Source organism: Magnolia sinica, chromosome 4, assembly GCF_029962835.1.
Source record: "Magnolia sinica isolate HGM2019 chromosome 4, MsV1, whole genome shotgun sequence".
NCBI lineage: Eukaryota > Viridiplantae > Streptophyta > Magnoliopsida > Magnoliales > Magnoliaceae > Magnolia > Magnolia sinica.
In genome coordinates, this window is record NC_080576.1 from 91,318,764 (window position 1) to 91,333,203 (window position 14,440).

General features: G+C 37.0%; 2 protein-coding genes across 2 annotated transcripts; one reads left to right on the top strand and one right to left on the bottom strand.

The window, feature by feature from the left end:
- Positions 1-1,058: 1,058 nt before the first annotated feature.
- LOC131243371 (salt stress-induced hydrophobic peptide ESI3) lies at positions 1,059-7,555 on the top strand. The gene is made up of 3 exons (XM_058242691.1): positions 1,059-1,082; positions 1,133-1,238; positions 7,269-7,555. The coding sequence occupies exons 2-3, from the start codon at positions 1,158-1,160 to the stop codon at positions 7,350-7,352; spliced, it is 165 nt and encodes a 54-aa protein (XP_058098674.1). The 5' UTR covers positions 1,059-1,082; positions 1,133-1,157; the 3' UTR covers positions 7,353-7,555.
- A 4,654-nt stretch (positions 7,556-12,209) lies between these two features.
- On the bottom strand, positions 12,210-12,911 carry LOC131244214 (uncharacterized). The gene is made up of 3 exons (XM_058243857.1): positions 12,785-12,911; positions 12,638-12,700; positions 12,210-12,406 (listed from the first exon to the last, which is right to left on the bottom strand). The coding sequence occupies exons 1-3, from the start codon at positions 12,909-12,911 to the stop codon at positions 12,210-12,212; spliced, it is 387 nt and encodes a 128-aa protein (XP_058099840.1).
- Positions 12,912-14,440: the final 1,529 nt, after the last annotated feature.

A 14,440-nucleotide genomic window follows, 5' to 3' on the forward strand; every position in this document is an offset into this window, starting at 1 on the left:
ATTCGATGACTTATTAATATGTCCAATTGCTACGGTTATAATCCGTAGCTATATATTTCACGGCGCCACCTAACTATACCGGCATTTTCATCTGCAATTAATATGTCCCTATGGAATGGCTCAGTGTTAGAACGTAAAGCTTAGGAGCGTTTAGAAAAGAGGGTGGGTAAAAGGTGGCATTACAGTGGTCAATATCTCCAGAAGCATCTTTAGACATTTTTGCCATTGTTCATAAAAATGTAGCCGGTTTGGTAACAAGTGGTTGGGATTTTACTGCACGATGGATGGCTTGGATTCAAACTCCAACCATTAGATGGGGACACCATGATTTTTATTTTCCATCAACCGGTTCATAAGATCATTCGGACCGGGATGAATCGATAACACAAATCCAAAACATCTGTAGTTCATAAATAAATTTAAAAAATAAAAAATAAAAAAAATCAACAGCAAGCGTTCAATCCCCTCTGTTTCCTATAGAGTGGTCCACTTGAGCTTTGGATCAGCCTATTTTTTGGCACATGACCTGAAATGAGCTGGAAAAACGGATGAATGGCGTGGATAAAACACATACATCAAGATGGGCCTGACAGAATATCAATGGGGACCTTCTTTTTTTTTTTTTTTTTTTCTAAACATGTGACCTAGCCTCCATGCAACAATTCTACACACGCATATGCATTGGGCGCCACATGCATCTACGATTCCCATCATGGTCCCTCTCACGTAACACTAAAATCTTGTTTGATTGGACCATCCTTACCTTTTATCTATTGACAACAATGTATACATTGGACCTCTACTTTCCATCTCAACCGTCTATTCGGTGGCCACCAACTTGGCGAACTGTTAGATCATCAGTTCAATGTGGTGATCTACAAAGGACATGCACAGTTCTGGCTGTTTCATTAAGAGGACGCGTCAGACAGTGGAAATTGCGTCGTGAACTGCCTAACGAATACGTGTCCAGCTTTCGTCGCGATCCTTGCCACGCTCTATCCCTTGCTGCTTAATCCTCGACATTTGTATAAATCACGCTAACAAAAAGCTCGCTTCTTCACCAACGCCATCAGCTTACAGCATCTCTCTCTCTCTCTCTCTCTCTCTCTCTCTCTCTCTCTCTCTCTCTCTCTCTCTCTCTCTCTCTCTCTCTAGAAATGGGTTCTGAAACGTTCCTGGAAGTGCTATTGGCCATACTATTGCCGCCGGTTGGAGTTTTCCTCCGTTATGGATGTGGTGTAAGTGGCTTTCCATCTTTATTCCTATTATGCCTTTCATGTTTTGATGAATTATTAGATCTAGACCGTTGTTCTATTTGTTCCTGCTGTGCATGGACGTGGCTACCCAAAATTGTCCCCGATAGAAACATCCTGACCTTTGATTTTGTTGCATGTAAATAGACGGTTCACATGGGTGAAAACATCAACGGTCCATGTTCAACTGAAAAGCCCTCTTGAGCATTGATAGCTGGAGCTTTTCAGTGTGGGACATCTTTGGTTCATCCATGAGACATTCTGGATTGGTGAATGATGCACGTGGCTTCGGTGGATCCTCGGATCCACTGATGCCCACCTTGATGTATGTTCCACCCTGGATCCACTGATGCCCACCTTGATGTGTGTGCCTTACATCCATGCCGTCCATTTGTGTTGAATTCTCATTTTAGGGCATGATAAAGAAAATGAAGCAGATAAAAATTTTGATAAGGACAAAAAGAACTAGATGAAGAGACCACACATAATTTTGATCCAAAACTTTTGTGGCCCACAAGAAGTTTTAATGGTCAAATACTACTATTCCTTATACTAAGGTCTTCCCGAGATTTGGAACTGCTTCATTTTTTGGATCATGCCCTAAAATGAGTTTTCAATACTGATGGATACATATGGATAGTATGGATTTAAGGCACATACATCAAGGTTGGCTCTACAATCAGGGGTCCCACCCACCTTGGTGGATCAGGGGATCCACCAAAGCTGCCTTGAATGATGGGTCTCACTTGTATGCATGTCGGGCCCATACCTATCTGGTCATTGTATCCAGGTTTGTGTGTCACAACCCAGATTGCAGGTACTTAGCGTATACTACAGACTCGAGATCCACATCATGACTTGTACACTAGGTGTACTTAAATTACTTGATATGCTAACACAAAATTCACCTATCTAGTAGTACTATCATATATCTAAATTCAATTCATACTCAACTACATCTCATAAATAAGAAATCGACTATCAATTCCAATTATCAGTTATTAACATAGTTAAAGATCTACCATTTGGGGACTTATGCAATAAAATAAATTTCGTTAAATAGAATGGAAATGATAATCATGGCTGGTGTAGGGCAGCAACTTTTTCCTCTGTGAAGTAGGGTCACATGTCCCTTGGGTCCATTTCTGGCTCAACTACGTACTCATTTTCTTGAGTCTCCATCTCACCCTCAATCATATATGTATGATTTTACATTAATACAAGGTAAGCTAGCCAGGCCTAATGAGAAGTCCCGATATAATTCTTCACATCAAATTAGAATAGAATAACAACAATCATATACAATACAAGTTTAGAAAAAATGCAAACGTTATGCAATGCATGAATGCATCAAGTGGGAATCCATACACTTGCTTGAGTTAGAAATCCATCAACTCACATGCACATTGGCAAGCTTCTACCATTTCATAGGCGCAAGGCCCACATCTACTCATTGAGTAGGCTTCCACTAATATAATGGGCTTCTGGTAATGATTCAATAGGTATATCATCTAGGGATGTCTCGCAAAAATTCAGCACGTGTCGTGTGTACAAATGATAGATGTATAAGCATATTAAGTAGTCATGAATGTTATACCATATGATCATTCTCATTCTCATATTTGAATCATTGTAGTTTCATGCTAATCGATAACATTATCACAACCATTAATTCATAGTTATATGAACTAAGCGAATCAGATTACTAGTTGCAATTATATATAAAATTATATCGCAAGTTTGCCAACACAGTAAATCAAATCATTGGTTATACTAGTATATTGTACATACCACGTAATTAATATTATAACAATCAAAATTATACATTTAATCAAATCCAATAAGAGATCACACTAACAAGGTTAAACCATACATACAATACATCATCAATTGAATCTATTTTAACTTTATAAAGGGAAAATATGGGATCACTTACCTTGTTGGTAAAGATGATTCTAAACTAATGGTTTGATTTGAATTATAATTTCCTAAAATCATATAAATGAAAATTATTTTCTAGTCTCACTAGTTCACATTGTGAGGCCCACCTTTGATCCATTTAAATAATAAGACATCTCATTTAAATGAAATCATAAATTAGAAACTAATATTGCAAACATTAAGGTGTCATTATCATTAGGCCCCTGGAATTTCTATAGATTGGAGTTGTTTTCAATAACAATCCTGAAAGTTAATTTTTTTGAAGGTTCAGGCAGCATTATGTAATATTCTAAAATTTTATGCCAGAACTCCCTGACTTTGCGAAAAATACTATTTTAGCCTTAAAATTTTGAATTTTTTACATAGTTGGTGGTGATTTACACGATTTTTTTGAGATTTATTTAATTTGATAATTTAAGGGTCAAATCACATTTGATAGATGGATCAAGGCTAACCTTTAATTATCACTTAATTAATTTCAAGGGACAACCGATGATCATATTGATTCGACCATCCATACATTAATTTATTATAATTCCTAATGATCACATTGATTAGTCAATGCGGACCAATAAATGGTTAGATCGATCATCAAATTTAAATGTTATCATCATCTAATGTCTAGATTTTGATAATCAGTCCAGAGTGAGTTTGATATCAATCATACAATGATTCCACATTATAAATCAACATATGATTCATTGTCTACTATTTCCTCATATCGATGTGGCCCATCCAATGGTCCAATCGGTTTGAAATTTAGGATTTTAATTAATTTTATTCTTAAAAATTTGATGAATGGTGAGGATTTAATTACACATTCTAGATTAGGCTATATAATTTTCTATGCCAAGTTGTACCTTGCGCAGAGAATTATTCTTGAAGTATTAATTTAATTTTCTTAAATTAAGGAATAACTTTGGTAAATCTATGATCAGTACGGTCTATTGAGGTGTTGAATAAGTCTGATTCTTGAAATCATTACATAATTGAGTCTTGGAAAACCCGTGAACTATACAGATCGTGTTGATCTCTGTCCATCATGAAAAGTCCCACCTTCTACACATCAGTCCTAAAACCATGCACATCAGTGTACATTTCTATATGGATGAGTTAGACGTACGATGGATGCTCGATTGATTCAATCCATCCAATATGTAGATCAATACCGAATTAAGTTACTGCGGAAAGAAAACAAAGAAAATATCATTATACTAACCTAAATAAGCGAAGTCAATTTATTCCATGCAAATATCTCCCTAACATCCAATTGCTAATATTTTTGGACAACATTTTGTAGAAATGTTGCATATTCTATTGATGAGAATGACAAAAAATATATAGAAGAGTTGAGAGATTTGCAGAGATTTATAGGGATCTTAACAAATATTTAGCTATCTACACAACTATACCATACATACGCATCCTATACCCTTAGACCAATGACAGTTTTATGTACATGTACAAACTTGAGTGTACAACAAACTGCCTATAGAAATGCTTGGATGTGTTTTATGGATATTAAAAACCATTCTTGAGAACTAATCACCTCAACCTAACATGTATACCACTTGGGGGACAGTTTCACATACGAAAATTCTAACAATAGCAACATAAACCTTTTTTCTCATTAACATTAATATATGTGCATCAATTAACAATATATTCCATATAACCTGATAAAGAAACTACCTGACATTTTCCTTGACAAAAAAATGGACTACCTTAATTTACATACTAGATGTTTTGAACCAGTTATGGTCCTTAATAGAGTGGAATGGCGGAAAGAACTCATGTAGTTGACCTGAATCAGTTGGGATAAAGCTTAGATGACGATGACGATTCAACCATTTAGTGCCACGAAATATTTTGTTTCCACTATATTACACTCTAATAGATCCACATTAGGAATAGCGTGTCGTCATAATTTGGTGCCACATTGAAGGACGATACATGATCCTAATTTGATAATCCTCCTAGGTGGGATTAATTTGAAGACCCCCATGATGATCTGTGTTAGTTGTTTTGCCCAATAACACATGAAGTTACCATGTCATCATGAATGACTAGCGTGGCATGGATAGTCCTATCTCATCTTCACCAGATGTACAGTTCATAGGTTGCATGTGGTTAATTTTCAAGTTCATTCTAGAGTTTTCCAGTACATGTTTCCATGGTTATTATACTATATAGAATGTGATAAAACCAAAGTTCCCTTGATTTTTTAAAGTTAAATCCAATGGTCTTGAGCCTAATGGGTTGTAAAGTCTAGCCTTCATGTGGCAACTTCAAATACAAGAGTGCCTAATACTCAACTTTCCACCAATTTCATAATTTAAGAGGGGTTTTCCTAATGGGCCTTACTTGAAATCCAATTACTGATCTAGACTATGGACCTGTAAAGCATCATCCTTGTCTTTGGATGTCCTAGACATTGTAGACTAAGTAACAATAACTCAATCCATTAGGAATGTCAAAAGATGGCCCTATATACTAACCTAATTCTCGTCATGTGTTTCCTCATTATTCACTTCCATGGTATATGATCTAATGACAAGTCTATATCATCTTATTAAACCATCCATAGTGAGATTAACCATGGATAAAGTAATAAAACACATTTGGTCATTCATAAGGATATAAAGAATGGACCACAAATATGCTCAAATATTACTTCCCAAAGGCCTAAATTATCAGTTGCACTTAAACTTGTCACTATTGTTTGTATGCCAATGATATAATCAATGCAGACTGCAAGACCATAGATACTTAAGATGGATATTTAAAGTTCCTTCTAGCATAAACCTTTATACTCCTAGAACCATGGCTTATACTCCTAGATTGAACCATTGTAAATATTAAATAAAAAAAATCCTAAAATGAACATCCACATCACATTTATCCAAACAAAAATAGAAATTAAATTACACCTTATGGGAGGAATATGGAGGTATCTGCACCTTATGGGAGGAACATAGAGGTATCTATAAGAACAAGATAATTATGTCAAACTCTAATATGAGTCTATTAACCTTGACTACCTTGACATCTGCCAATATTCCATGACCCATGAAAATAAGCTTTCCACATCACTGCTCTATCTCTCTTTAGAAATCCTTACATGGAATTGTAGGTGTAAATTGTTGTCACAGTCCTAATCTATTAATCTACACAATGTATCAATAGCACTTTGACCAAACTTGACCAAAAAACATTCAAGAGTAATAACATCTGCCATTATTCTATGACCCATGAAAATAAGCGATCCATATCACTGCTCTATCTGCTCTTCAGAAATCCTTCTATGGAGTTGTACGTGTAAATTGTTGTCATAGTACCAATTCACAATATATCAATAGCACTTCACAGTATCTATCCTTTAATCTCCTCTTATAGGAAACACTATTGATCATGTTATTTAAGGTCCTATATGCATCTCGGAGTGCACAAGTCAACCTTGAATGCATTGATCTATGCAAATGCATGAGTCATTTGAGAAATCATTTATTTACATATTGCTCCAATGACAAAGCTATATTGGATGTCTCTATTATTTGCTCTAATTTTTTATCTGCTGTATTTTATGGAAATTGGTATTGCTATAAGACATACTTCTTTCACCTTAGCCAATTCATGGAAATGGATTTTGTTATATTGGTTTTGCTTTCTCTTCTCCACACACTACCGCCTGAATCATATATTAATATGACACTATCTGATCAAATTGATCATATTTTTCTCATAAACTAATTATTTCATAGTATGTTAAATATAAATTCATACATCCAATGGCATTCTCAATGGTGTCCACTTAGTGGGCATTACCTGTTGATGGGCCAGGGAAAGGAATCATTGTAGTGATTATCTTGTTCAGATCTTTGCTCACCCATGGTCTTTGCTTGTGGTTCTCTTAGGGCGATGAACGTCTGTTCATGTGCCAGGTGCCACATGTCAATTAACGGGTGATTACCAACTGTTTTTGCTTGTGGCACTTTGAAGTGACGCATGAGAACATGATGAATGTAACTGTTCTCTTCTTTGAATGGACATTACATTTGGGTGGATGTATTGCAGGTGGAATTTTGGATAGACCTGTTGCTGACCATCTTAGGTTATATACCGGGAATCATTTATGCAATTTTCGTGCTCGTGGGATAGCATAATATTATATCACAGCTGGTACAAAGAAGAAACGGTGTAGAGAGGGAGAAAAGAAAATTAATGTTTTACTTGCTTGTAAACTGTGATTGCATTTTTTTTATTTCTTCTTTCTTTTTTATGTTATTAATATTATCTGTACTTCATTAATCATGATCTCAGCAAATGGTTGCAAGTTACATGAGTAGTTACATGTTGCTAGACATTATGCGTGTAACCATGTGTTCTGTTTGTTTCCTTGATATAAGTTTTAGGGTGAGGGTATTCTATATTGGGCAGTCTTGTGGATAACCATATTATTTTCATAAGGGAGAGAGAAGGTTACGGATTTAGAGAGGAAGTTACGGTTTTGAAAACCTTAGCTGCAATATCAGGTGGCTTTGACATCAAGAAGATGGTTAGGTTTTCTCCTATCCCTTTTCTTTATTTATAATGATAAAATATTTGGATAAAAAATGAGTCCACAAAACCACCCAATACAGAATACCCTCACCCTAACAATAAAAATAAGAAAGAGGTGCTTTCAGATTCTGTTGCTGCTTTCTCTAGTGACATTCCATGGTAGTTGCTGGTGGGCCTGTAGAGACCTTTTTTGGATGCCCCAGCCCGGCCTAAATGGATTTGGACCAAGGTCGATGACTGGTGTAGTTGATGATACTTATTTAAAAATAAATAAATGAATTTGTGGATTATTTTGTTAAGAACATAAGAGATACAAAATTTCAAAATCTTAAGAGTATACTTTCGTAAATAGAAATGTTGGTTGGTAGACCTTTTCATGAAAAACAAATTGGGAAGAATTGTTAGAGACGAAGAGAGAAGGCTTTGCCTTCTACTAGGAATACTTGTTACGATGATGCAGCAATGTTTGGGATTGTGCTTTTTTTTTTTTTTTTTTTTTGTAGGTTGTGTTGGTTGGATATTACTAGTAGAAGCATGCATATTGATGGAAAGGAGGAAGACCTTGAACTAATTTTTGAAGAGAATTTACTGTCGACTCTGTTACCAACCCATGGAAAAAGGCTAAGGTTCTTAGGGCGTGTTTGGATTCATGTATAGTATTGTGTTGCATTGTACAACTGTACGGTCATGGTATGTTAGTCACTGTAGCATGGTACACATTGAAATGATGGTCAACAACCATGGTGTTTGGTTACGATTTATTAAGTCCATGTATACGTTGCGGATAACAGTGCCCACGTTTGGGAACAGACTCTTGGTTCTGCTATCGTACATGTGTGATTATAGTGTACGACAAATTGTTACAGTACACAGATAAATGACTACCCTTGACACTAGCCAATGGCTGGTGGTCGGTCCTCTGTGGGCCCCACCATCAACTGTAGTAGTTTCATCCATGTCTTCCATTTATCTTTACAGATCATTGTACGGCACTATACGGAAATAAAGCCATTTCCCAACCCTCCGTCAGCTGGATCACATTACAGGAATCAGTTTTGACTCACTGTGGACCATTAAAAACACTTTCCGGGCCAAGTTATGGATGAAGCTATTTCACCAGGACCGGCATGACCTAATGATCACACTCGGATATGAAATAAACAGTTTTGTGGGTCTTACGAGGATTTGAATAGGGGATATCCAATCACGATTGTTTTCATATTGTCTTGTCCATAGGAGATTTATATCCCTTCCAATTTTTGGCAGCAAGCAATAAGATGATCTTCAAAACATGGATGAATGGAATGGATGAAACGAATACTCCATGGATTGGCTCGCAGAGCATCGAATCCATTGACACCAGGCCAGTGACAAGGTCATCAGCTCAATCCAATTTCATGGCAGCATTGAAAATGTGATAATCTAGAACCAATGGGACCCACCATCACAGAATACACCATAGATTCCTACGGAATGAACGATACTGTGATTGTAACTAAAATAAAATGCTGCTGACACTGTTAACTTCAATTTAGGCATTTAAAACAGATCAAATATAAGTTCTATACAAATTTCAAAGTCCAGATAGAGAACACATGAAGCACGGACTATCATCTCCATGCTCCACTATTATCTTGGATCAGCTATCGTGACCTGTTACTCCTCCCCTATGATATGTTTGCAACAATCCAAACAACTACCATATATATAAGCAATACTCCTATCACCACTTTCCATATAGTAGAACCATCAGCAAACGAATTGTAGTCCCTGTTCAGGTCCGGCATTGCTGCATCCGAAACCTGCAGCCCTACAATATCTTCCTCAATTATCGCTAATTCATGATCATGTCGAGCTTTCGGCTTGAATCTCCTGGAAATTTGTTGATCACGATCATTCTGCTAATTAGACTACAGTAATCATTACAAATTGAAATATAAATCAAAAGACAGGATTGTTGGTATGAGTTATATTATACTTCATTGAACAACAACCTCCCAGACCGTTACTTGCTTCAGCTAGGAAACAGCCTATAACATACCTGAAAATTTTTCCAAGCCCTTCTAGCCTCATCGTATGATTTGTACGACTGGTGTCTGCATCCTGGGTATCGATCAACCTACGCATGTACATCCTCCCATTTGTCATACAACCCTAGAACTCTTCCCACAAAGACGACATAAAACTTCTTCATACCTTCCTGACAAAATAAACAAGCTCTATCAGACCTCTCTAATGTGGATTTTGTATAGCTATTTAAACAGGACAGTAAAGACAAATTTATTGAATGAATCACTAAATTAGTTGTTAGTTCTATGAAGAGTAAATGGAGATCCTCCTTGACATGATTAGCTGAATAGTCTGACCTCCTCAGATTCATGAATCTAAAATTTTCTATTGTGTCAAGATTAATACAATCACTGTTACGGATACAAGCTTCATACAAATCCACAGAAAAATATATTTATTTGAATTCATATATCAGAAAACAGAATGGGGAAGCATCACATTTCACCATATTAACTGCAAAACAAACTAACATATCATCACCAAATTCAGAGCACTTGCAGACCAATGAAATAACCATGACAGTCAAACTCTCCTAATAGTCGACTATTCATATACGCCAAATCAGAGGCTCTGATGTACCTGAACATATGAACCTCAAATGTAACCCCATTTTAGTCAGATAACTGAGAACACAGAATATCAAGTAGGAAATATGAAAGATGGTGTCACCATCAGTTAGATATGTTTAAAGTTCACCCATATTGCAGTCAGTTATGTACTCATTGAGTAACCAAAATTTTCACCCAAAAACCACACCAAAATATACACACCACAGAATAAAATAAAAGTTTAGTTGTTTCAGATGCCCAATGCACCAAACCCAGAACATTTTTCACTCAGGAGGATTGCGGTCGAGGAGTCTCTGCACCCACTCCTTCCTCCTTTCATGACCCATTTTGATGAAAAACCCAGCATTAACTATATCTGCCTGTAACAACCACGCAGCACGAACTTGATCCTCATAGCTGAGGCCCTCAACTTCCTCTAGTATACCCAACAACTTTTGTAGTTGGGTCATAGTTTTTTCCTGTGCAATCGTTGTGTTAAGGGACCTAACGGCCTCAGCCACTTCACCCATTTTGTCACCAATGTGCTTGCTTGGTTTACCCCTTCGGCCACGGGTCATGCCAGTTGCGATGCTTTGACTGTTTATAGAACCACGCGAGGTCTCCATAGAACCTATGTTGACCCTTTTTGACCGCTGATGTGTTCCCTCATTGGGACGAATTGCCGGACCACAATCGTTCTCACCATCTTCATCTGAAGATAAACGAACAGTATCAGTCCCATTATCATCAAAATCAAGGTCATCTCTATCGCGACGCCGGATAGAAAGAGGAGATGAGTACGCTGTGCTGGCATAAGAGCCATGAGCACAGTCATTTCCAAACATGATCTGCAAATCAATTGTATCTCTCAATGTGTTTACTGCGCACTCTCTCGGCATATGGGTGAGACTGCAAGGCCACATCAGTATATCAGGACCCTATCAATATAACAACAACTGAGCACATAGTAACAACTGACAAATATAGCATTAAACCAGTGATCATTGACAACTGTATTATAATTGTTACTTTATACCTCAATGTAGGCAGTCCAGACATCATCCGTAGCAATCACCATTTTCTGGTCGGCATCCTAGCCAAAACCATTGGCTTCCAACATATCCTTTACTGCTAAGTAAAATCTCTTCAATGTACAGAGACGGTTAGAGATATGTTTATTCTCTAACTCTACACCACATCTATTGAACATTTCAATGATGGTAGCCCTATAAGTTTCTGGTTTAAAGCCCACGTCACTTTTTTGACCCAGCGTTACCTGCTCTACTAATGCATCTACCAATGCATTATCCATCGGTTCGCTTCATTGAATGCGCACTGATTTGTTACTTTGTCTACTCCTTACAGTGCGGGTATTCAGACTGACTGGGGATGGAGTTGTTTGTATCATTGACAAGCTTCTTTTGGCCGGTGTACCGAAGATACTACTTGGTGATGCCACACTCTTCCTGGGAGATCGGGATGTACATTTTGAGGGGGTGACAGCCTGTTTCTTATCTTTTCCCATCTTGTTTGAGTTCCGTAGGAAATTAATGTTACCTACGCATGCTCATAACAGTCAATGGATCGATAATATCATGATCCAACTAAAGTCATAAATTAAAGGTCCAAACAACAACAAGGGGGATGAGATCAATGAGACCTGACATATAAAACATGATAAGTACAGGCATATAATGAAATCCATGTAAACTATCCAAATAAAGGTAACAAACAATCTAAACAGATCCACAATCCAAACCAAACAATATCCAAGTTTACAATATTGCTGTTACATGAACAGTACAAAACAGTCACTGAAATTACAACAAAATCAACATTACTGCCGGGTCCGAGGAAGGCTGTCATTCCACATTCGGTCCGCAATGTCATCCCTCTTTTTTATCCACTGCTCTCTCGCGCGCTCCGTCACAATAGAGCCTGCACGCTCTTCTTCGGCAGTAGTGACGTCTATAGGTGATGGCGAAATTTCCTCACCACTATCGGCAATATCCTCAACTGCTTCAACAAACCCATCTTCACTACTAACACGGATGAAGTTATGCAAAACACAGCACGCGATAACAATTTTCACTTGGGTCTTAAATTTGAACTATGATGCTATACGGAGTATAGAAAATCGGCCTTTTAGAATACTAAAACATCGTTCAATTACATTTTGCAGTTAGGCATGATGATAGTTGAAGAGTTCTTTCTTATTACTAGGCCTCCTCCCTGTACGAAATTCATTCAAATAATAACGAACACCTTGATAAGGTGCCATAAATCCAGGAGTATGGGCATATACGGCATCGACAACAAAATATTTTTCTACACAAAGCAATATGTAATTATTAAGTAACTATAAATCGCATCCTACATATCTATATTAAACTGTCAACAATCATTCTTTACCTTGAGGCACAAGAAAACAATTAGGTCGACGAGTTAAAGCATTTTGCAAGACACGAGCATCGGAGGCAAACCCATCCCAACCCGCTAGCACATATACGAATTTCATGTCGAATGTACAGGCAGCCATTACATTCTGGGACAGGTAACCTTTTCAATTTCGAAAAGTTGAACTTGCTTCCTTGGGCTAATATGCCTGTATGTGGGAGCCATCGAGTGCCCCAATGCAATCCTACAAGCAACATAGTTTTGACTTTTAGGTTGATATTTATGCGGCAACATTATCATCATTCAGTAATTGTAAAATTCGATATTATATTACCTAAAAATATGGGCTCCACATTAGATTATCAAATATCTCTTTCAGGGTATGTAACTCGAGAAACTTGACATATTTCGGATAGAGTCCAATTACTGCATCAAGAACTCTATTGAAGTGTCGACTCACGGTTTCTCCAGAACGTAAAAACTGATTTCCAATAACACGGTTTCGCACGTTGTGGCCTACAGTATGTAAGAACGTGACGACTTGTTCCTCTAAACTGCATCTTCTTATATTGGACAATAAATTTCTATATCTTAACAAAGAACACAACTCGAAAAACTTATCACGGCCCATTCGTAGCTGTGCAAGATAGTCTACGTCTCTCTTCTTTATGATTCCGTTAATAAATCTATTTCTATATATTTCACACTCTCGAGGCAATGATTTCATACAATAACGAAGATAGTATTCAGCAGCTCCCATAACACTAGCAGAGGCTACAATTGCAGTTAATGCAGCTGCTATTTCAGTTTCGTTCTAATCACTATTGGAAGACCCCTCGCAGCTAGAGTCACCACTATTAGACCCCATCGTTGAAAATGGTGTAGTCACCTGTTTCTATTTCATGTTACCTTGCTTATCAAGGTGTAATAACAAGACAAAAAAGGATGGTACAGAGATACGCTACCATTCAAACATTTCCTAGTAGCACATTATTTCAGATTTATTAAGAAATATGTATCATTCGATAACATCGAAACAATCATTATAGGAGTAAATAACAGCAAAGCAGATATCACATTACAGGAATCGTACAGGTAAGTTCAGCTATTTCAGATACATCTAATCATTCAAGCATAGTGTAGCCATTCTTACTCAGGCGTAACACATGATAGAGTCGATGTTACCATATACATAATCGGAGACAGTAATCGATCAATCAAGACAAGTATTTTTAAATACCGGAAACGAAAAGTAAATTAGTAGAAGATACCACAATGACTAGTTCCATACGCACCTGTTAACAGTTTTTAAGTAGAAAAGCAGAGATAACTTTGACGATTTCGCACACCTGCGAGACTGGAATGCAGGAAAGGGCTACAATTAGACTATGTTTAATAGGAAAATGATGGTTCAGTACGCTGGGTTGAACATGATCGTATTGTATGTGGTAGGAAGATGGGGTATTTCACTGAAAAAACAATATACATTACAAACTTCTTAAAAACGCAGATTTCTTCTTAATAATAAGACACATTTATCACAAATTTTGCCGTCATATGTGCTAACAATGCCTTCATCATTGCCACATACGAAATATTTTTTCTCCAGAACAAGATGATCCATAACACATCTCTGTAAATTTGAGATAAGAATATTACCTCAATTGAATT

What these genes read in the sequence shown, in the direction of transcription:
- LOC131244214 (XM_058243857.1), bottom strand. Translation starts at nt 12,911, where the DNA reads ATGGCTGCCTGTACATTCGACATGAAATTCGTATATGTGCTAGCGGGT. An exon ending in TTGTTTTCTTGTGCCTCAAG is followed by an intron (nt 12,701 to 12,784) that starts GTAAAGAATGAT and finishes TGCTTTGTGTAG; the next exon opens with AAAAATATTTTGTTGTCGAT. An exon ending in ATTTATGGCACCTTATCAAG is followed by an intron (nt 12,407 to 12,637) that starts GTGTTCGTTATT and finishes TTAGTAGTGAAG; the next exon opens with ATGGGTTTGTTGAAGCAGTT.
- LOC131243371 (XM_058242691.1), top strand. Translation starts at nt 1,158, where the DNA reads ATGGGTTCTGAAACGTTCCTGGAAGTGCTATTGGCCATACTATTGCCG. An exon ending in TCCTCCGTTATGGATGTGGT is followed by an intron (nt 1,239 to 7,268) that starts GTAAGTGGCTTT and finishes GATGTATTGCAG; the next exon opens with GTGGAATTTTGGATAGACCT.